The sequence below is a fragment of the Malaclemys terrapin genome, chromosome 18 (assembly GCF_027887155.1).
Source record: "Malaclemys terrapin pileata isolate rMalTer1 chromosome 18, rMalTer1.hap1, whole genome shotgun sequence".
Taxonomy (NCBI): Eukaryota; Metazoa; Chordata; order Testudines; family Emydidae; genus Malaclemys; species Malaclemys terrapin.
Window position 1 is genome coordinate 8,344,846 of NC_071522.1, and position 7,280 is coordinate 8,352,125.

General features: G+C 46.3%; 1 protein-coding gene and 1 long non-coding RNA gene across 2 annotated transcripts; one reads left to right on the forward strand and one right to left on the reverse strand.

The window, feature by feature from the left end:
- Window positions 1-533: 533 nt before the first annotated feature.
- Window positions 534-3,867, reverse strand: LOC128825501 (uncharacterized). The gene is made up of 3 exons (XR_008442685.1): window positions 3,470-3,867; window positions 2,304-2,375; window positions 534-691 (listed from the first exon to the last, which is right to left on the reverse strand). It is a non-coding gene; the product is annotated as an uncharacterized LOC128825501 (long non-coding RNA).
- A 240-nt stretch (window positions 3,868-4,107) lies between these two features.
- SRSF1 (serine and arginine rich splicing factor 1) lies at window positions 4,108-6,881 on the forward strand. The gene is given in 5 exon segments (XM_054008033.1): window positions 4,108-4,656; window positions 5,252-5,436; window positions 5,806-5,978; window positions 6,227-6,301; window positions 6,303-6,881. Coding segments are annotated over 5 exon segments (750 nt in total). The 5' UTR covers window positions 4,108-4,462; the 3' UTR covers window positions 6,426-6,881.
- The last annotated feature ends 399 nt before the right edge of the window (window positions 6,882-7,280 follow it).

The following is a 7,280-nucleotide window of genomic DNA, read 5'->3' on the forward strand; positions in this document are numbered from 1 at the left end:
TCTCGCCGAGCTGGAGTACCGGCGTCGACAGCGAGCACTTCCGGGATCGATCGATCCCAGAACATCAATTGCCTGCCACCGGACCCTCTGGTAAGTGAAGACGTACCCTTAGACATTTCCAACATTGGTTTGTGTGGTTAATATTGGTTTTGCTGTTCAATATTTTAAATATGAAGGCCTTGCATCATATCACCCTCATTCTCGAAAGCAAAACCTCTCCTTCTACAACTCTGATTCTTATTGCTACATTAGGGGACTGCTGTAGATAACATTGTGCTTGTCATCCTGTTTCCAGTAATTTATTTTTCTACAAAGTTAATATTTTAATGACTCTCTTTGGGTTTTACCAGAAAGCCAAAAGTGATTCTCACTTGGTAAACAAATATTCTACAGCATTTCCATTTGTATTTAAAGTATCTGTTGATAACACTTACCAAGATTTAGAAGTGTAAAAAGGAAGAAAACATTCACACATTCAAATATTTCAATAAAGAGACACTTCATAAAGGTAATTAAGTCAGTCTTTTAACATAGTTCTAAGGATTAACAACACATAAAAGAAAGAGGACACAATTAAGTGATGTCTTACCAAACCAAGCAGACTCACCGTTTTTGATGATGCCTTATAGAGCAAATCAACAAGCTTTTGATAATAAAGTCTAATTTCCAGGCAAAATGATGTGGGACTTATCTGTGCTAGGAAAGAGAGTATTATGTTTTAAACTTAAAATATAGAAAATATTTTGAGTAATTGACATAATCAGCTGTGAACATTATACCTGCATTTTAAAAAATGCACTTACTCAACAACCACACAGTTCAGATGATGCACACTATCTTTAATGAAACACTATTGTACCAAAATGAGTGTTTCCACACTGCCCTTTGCACCAGTTTAAATATATTGGTTTACGTCAATTCAAGCTAAATTAGTGCAACTTTCTAAAGTAAACAAGCCCTTGATTTGAATCCAAAACTTTACTATTCCCAGAACTGAAGTGTGACACTATTCTTGCTGCCTCGCTAGTTTATATTTTGATGTCACTACAATTATTAAATCATAAACATATGAAAATGGAAATAATCATATACTTAGACAAACTACTGTTTCTGTAGGAAGAGTTTTCATATAACTCCTTTCATTGATTACTAGCAAACGTTAAAAAAAATAGCAAAAAAGAGAAGTAATATCAATCTTAAAGTCATTAGAGAAAAATATATTACTGTACTTTAACCTATGAGGGAAAAATGAAAGAAATTTAGAATAGTCAAATTGGCATGGTATGACAATACACTGAAAATATTTTCCTAATGGTAAATCATCATGATTGCTGTTTTCTTACAGAAACATGTATTTTTAATTAACACATGAAAAAATTAGGCATAGCAGAGAAAGGACACTGCTAAAGATGCTAGGCAGCATTTTCAAAAGCACCTAAGCGACTTAGATCCCTAAGGGCTTCTCTATACATAAAAGTTCTACCACTTTAACTCTACCTTGATAGTTAAAGTGGTACAGCCCTCCGCCTCCCCAGCATGGGGGCAGTTATACTGGTATAATTATAGATGGTAAGGGAAGAGGAATAAGCGATACCCATATAAGGCACCTTTATACTCATATACCTGCATCCACACGAGGAGTTGTACTGATATAACCACTTCAGTAAAAAATTGCATAATTGAAATAGTTATACCAGTACAGTGTGTAGATCAAGTCAAAGTCCCATTTTCAAAAGTGACTTTGACACTTCAAAGACTATGTCTCACTGACTTTAGGTGCCAAGACCCAGAAATCAAGTAAAGAGCTAAATACTTTTGTGGATTAGAGCCTAAGTGCCTACCTTACTTTTGAAAATGGGACTTAGGCATAAACAGACAAACTAGGGAAATGCAACCTAGATGGAACTACTATAAGGTGGACGCATACCTGGTTGGAAAACCATTCTCAGAGAATAGTTATCAGTGGTTCACCGTCATGCTGGAAGGGCATAACGAGTGAGGTACCGCAGCGATCAGTTCTGGATCCAGTTCTGTTCAATATAAATAAATAAATGGCGATATCCCATCTCCTAGAACTGGAAGGGACCTTGTCATTGAGTCCAGCCCCCTGCCTTCACTAGCAGGACCAAGTACTGATTTTGCCCCAGATCCTTAAGTGGCCCCTGTCAAGGACTGAACTCACAACCCTGAGTTTAGCAGGCCAATGCTCAAACCACTGAGCTATCCCTCCCCCCCATATCTTCATCAATGATTTAGATAATGGCATAGCGAGTACACTTATAAAGTTTGTGGACGATACCAACCTGGGAAGGATTGCAAGTGCTTTGGAGGATAGGATTATAATTCAAAATGATGTGGACAACTGGAGAAATAATCTGAAGTAAATAGGATGAAATTCAATAACAATAAATGCAAAGTACTCCACTTAGGAAGGAACAATCAGTTGCACACATACAAAATGGGAAATGACTGCCTAGGAAGGAGTACTGCGGAAAGGGATCTGGGGGTCATAGTGGATCACAAGCTAAATATGAGTCAACTATGTAACACTCTTGCAAAAAAAGCAAACAAAAATTATTAAAGATCTAGAAAACATGACCTATGAAGATTGAAAAAATTGGATTTGTTTAGCCTAGAAAAGAGAAGACTGAGAGGGGACATGATAATAGTTTTCAAGTACATAAAAGGTTGTTATAAGGAGGAGGGAGAAAAATTGTTCTTCTTAACCTCTGAGGATAGAAGAAGCAACGAACTTAAATTGCAGCAAGGGGGCTTTAGGTTGGACTAAGAAAAACTTCCTGTCAGGATAGTTAAGTAGTGGAATAAATTGCCTAGGGAGGTTGTGGAATCTCCATCACTGGCGATTTTTAAGAGCAGGTTAGACAAATGCTTGTCAGAGATGGTCTAGATCAGAGGTTCTGAACCAGGGGTTCGGGGCCCCCTGGAGGGGCCCCACAAGCAGGTTTCAGGAGGTCCTCCAAAATTAACCAGAGATCAGGGCTGGCTTTAGACTCGAGGGGCACAGGGCAGAAAGCTGAAGCCCGAGCCCCTCTATGCGAGGCTAAAGCAGAAGCCCAAACAACTTCGCTTCGTGGGGACCCGGGCAGTTGCCCTGCTTGCTATCCCTTAACACCAGGTTAAAAATACACCACTGAGCAACATAAGTTTCGCCAGCACAAGTGATAGCGTGCATTGCGCTAGGTCAGAGGGAGAGCTCCTGCCAACATAGCTCCTGCCGCTCATTGAGGTGGTTTTATTATGTTAACAGGAGAGCTCTCTCCCATCAGCACAGAGCAGCTACACAAGCAACCTTACAGCAGCACGAGAAAAAGTTCTTTTCAGCCACTGCAGGCCTGGGGCTGTCACACATCCAGCTCAGTAGAGAGGAGGGGTATAGCCCACCATGTGAGTTTATAGCGAGTGCCACTGTAAACTCACTAGCGTAGACATGGCCTTAGTATACACCGACCTGCGCAATGACTAGCCCAGACCAGCCCGGAGCTTGCATCTCAAGGCACTACCATAAAATAAAGGACAGTCATACTGGCAAGCATGAAGAGTCGCTGGCCCACTGGGGTAACTGAACTTCCCCCTCATATGCCCCAGAGGGGGAGTGCCCAGGGGACAGGCCCACCGCGCGCTGCCCAGAGACCCCTTGGGGGCAGCTCTGCTGCTGGAGCAATGAGAGAAGGGACCCCAACAAGGGCTGCTGCTGACTGGGCTCCAGATCTGCTGCCCCCTTCGCCTGGAGCTGGACGCTACCCACAAAGCAGCACAGCAGCAGACACCCGCCCGTCTAGCGCTCCATGCACGCCCCAGGAGAAGCCCGCAGGGCCTCAGACCCACGCCCGAGCCCAGCACACGCCTGAGGCCTACCCCGCCCCACCCCCACTGCATTGTGGGATGTAACGCCTCTCCTTGGCGCCAAGCTCTCCCCACGCGGTGCATGGTGGGATATACCCCTCCTCTCTACCCGAGCCGGATCTTCTTTGCGTGGACGCCTCACCGGATGTGTGACGGCCCCAGGCTTACCGCGGCTGAAGGGAACTTTTTCGAGCGTGGTGAACGTTTATTCCTAGGTTACGAGATTCATTACACGGGGTGGTTTCTCGAGGCCGAGGACTGCGCTGTCGGAATTAGTAGGGCTTCCAAACCGAGGCTGCTAAGTGTCGGACTCATTTTCGTCAGCCGCGCATGCGCTCTGGAAGCGGAACGATACCGTGCGGTTTACCATTGAGCGCTGAGTGTCGGCGGGAGGGAGGGTCAGCGCTGCGTGGGGTGTGCTAGAATCCTTGCGCCTGCGGGGCCGCGCGAGGGAAGCGGCAGTCGCCATTTTGAAGCGGTTGTAGGGAGGCGGCGCGTGTAGCTGCTCCTGAGTGTCCGGCCCGTTCCCACCGTTTACTTACCCCGTTTACTCTCCTAGCTTCGGCTCTTCACCGCCGCAGCCATTGCCGACCCTGCCATGTCCGGAGGGGGCGTGATCCGCGGCCCAGCCGGTAACAACGACTGCCGCATCTACGTGGGGAACCTGCCGCCCGACATCCGCACCAAGGACATCGAGGACGTGTTCTACAAGTACGGGGCCATCCGCGACATCGACCTCAAGAACCGCCGCGGCGGGCCGCCCTTCGCCTTCGTGGAGTTCGAGGACCCCAGGTGAGCCCCGTTCCCTGGGGCCGTTCATGGCGCGGGGCCCGAAGACTCCCCGGGGCTCGTCTCCCGCACCGGGCTACCTCTGACCCCACCGGGCGGGCCGGCCTCCGGCACCTCGCGGAGCCCGAATGGGCCGCTCTGAGTTGCAGGGGGCGGCCCGTCGGGGAGCCGCTGCGTTGCCGAGATCTCGCTACACCCCGTCCCCTGGGACCGGGGGCCCCACTCCGCAGCCCCAGGGACTCGCCGCGCTCCTGTTGGCGGGCCCGGGGACGGCGCTTCCTCCCCGTCTCCGTTTAGACCTTTCTCCAGCCACCGCGGCGGGGCACCGCCCGGCCTTCCCGTTGCCGTGCTCTCCCCTGGGCTTAACTACCCGCCGGGCCTCGCTTCAGCGAGTCACCGCAGAGGGGGGTGAGCTGAGCTCCCCGGGGCTCGGCCTCAGCTGTTGGGCGCGGGGCGGGGCTACCCGGTGCCTGCTGGCTGGCTGTGTTCGGGCGGGAAAATGGCTGCAAGGGAACAAAGGGAGGGAGGTGCGTTGTCCGGCCTGGGCCTCTGCAGTGCGGTGTGGCTGGGCCTTTGCTCACTCCCCCTTCTCTTGCAGGGATGCGGAGGATGCGGTGTACGGAAGGGATGGGTACGATTACGATGGATATCGTCTGAGGGTGGAGTTTCCCCGAAGCGGCAGAGGCACCGGCAGAGGAGGTGGCGGAGGTGGAGGTGGCGGGGCCCCCAGGGGCAGGTATGGCCCCCCGTCCCGGCGGTCTGAGTACCGAGTGATAGTTTCCGGTAAGTTGCTTAATACTCTTGGTTTGTTCAGGATAGATAATGAGATTGATTCTTATCCGTTCCGATGTGACCTGTTTACAGTCATTCCTCACTAATAAAGGATGCTACACATTTCAATTAGCCATATTGTATTTTCATACTGTGCGTATTTGGTTTTTTAGCATTGTGCTATGCAGCCTCTATCTTCTAAGAAGCATAATAGTAACATTTTTGTATAGTGTGCATGTTATATGGGTTCCTGCTGGAAGATATTCTCTCAACTCCAGTAGGCAATTCCTTTACCGGACAGTGGGAGGTGATGCATTGTAAATGGAAAGTAAATAATAAAAGTTTGCATTTGAAGTAATCTGTAACCTGCTTTTTGTTCAGGACTGCCTCCAAGTGGAAGTTGGCAGGATTTAAAGGATCACATGCGTGAAGCAGGTGATGTATGTTATGCTGATGTTTTCCGAGATGGAACTGGTGTCGTGGAGTTTGTACGGAAAGAAGATATGACCTACGCAGTGCGAAAACTGGATAACACTAAATTTAGATCTCATGAGGTAGGTTTCATGCTTTTTTGGGGGCCAGAATTGGATACACAGGGCTTAACAATAGGATTTGAAGGTAAGGACACAAAGTCTCTACTATACTAACATGCAGATAGCTGAGTCTTTTTATAATAAGATTCTCATTTAAAGATTTGAGTTCTGTCTCTGTGCTTTTATATCAATGTAATCAGTATCAGCATGCCTGAAAAGATAGCTAAAAATCTTAGACCTTTCAATCGAAAGTTCTGTCTATTTGATAGGGAGAAACTGCCTACATCCGTGTTAAAGTTGATGGCCCAAGAAGTCCAAGCTATGGAAGATCTCGGTCACGCAGCCGTAGTCGTAGCAGAAGCCGTAGTCGAAGCAACAGCAGAAGCCGCAGTTATTCCCCAAGAAGAAGCAGAGGATCTCCACGCTACTCTCCCCGTCACAGCAGATCTCGTTCTCGTACATAAATGATTAGTGATGCTCTCTTTTTGTAGAACCCCATGTTGTACACAGTTTTCCTTTACTCAGTACAGTCTTTAATTTTTTAATTCAAACTGTTTTATTCAAATTGGCTCAAGTGTTGAATTGCATTCTTGTGTAATATCCCTAGTGAGTATTTGCTCCTTAACATCAACATTCCCCTCATGTCTTTGGTAAATTGTATTTTAATTGATGTTATAGCCAGGATTGTTTAAATTTAGTTAAAGTTAACTACCCACACTCTGCAGACTGTGGTATTGCTGTGTAAATGTCTCCGTGTTCAGCTATGGTTTATACGAGCTGGGGATGTTGGGATGTTTGTGGTTAACTTGTTTCTTCTGGGGGATCTTATATTTTATCTTGCCTTTTCATGTGTCTTTCTGTAGACATATCTGAAGAGATGGATTAAGAATGCTTTGGATTAAAGGATTGTGGAGCACATGTCAATCATTTTAGGATTGTCAAAAGGAGGATTGAGAAGGATCAGATCAATAATGGAGGCAATGGTATGACTCCAAGTGCTATTGTCACAGATGAAATTGGCAGTATTGACCTTATACCATGGTTAAACAAGTATATACATACACCTTATCTTGTAACTTTTACAGGCATGTTTTAGTTATTGTAGACTACAATTGCTCTTTTCTTTAAAACCATGTTGGCAATTGTGGCTAAATTACTTGCTTTTGTATCTCTATTCCATTCTAGTATAAAGAAAAGAAAAATCAGGGAGGGTGGGGTATACTGGTTCAGTTTGTCATACTGCATTTAGTTACAAATGTTAATATTATGTAGTGCTGGTACATTTGTAGATGCAGGGTATCTTCAAACCAGATAGAGTATAAT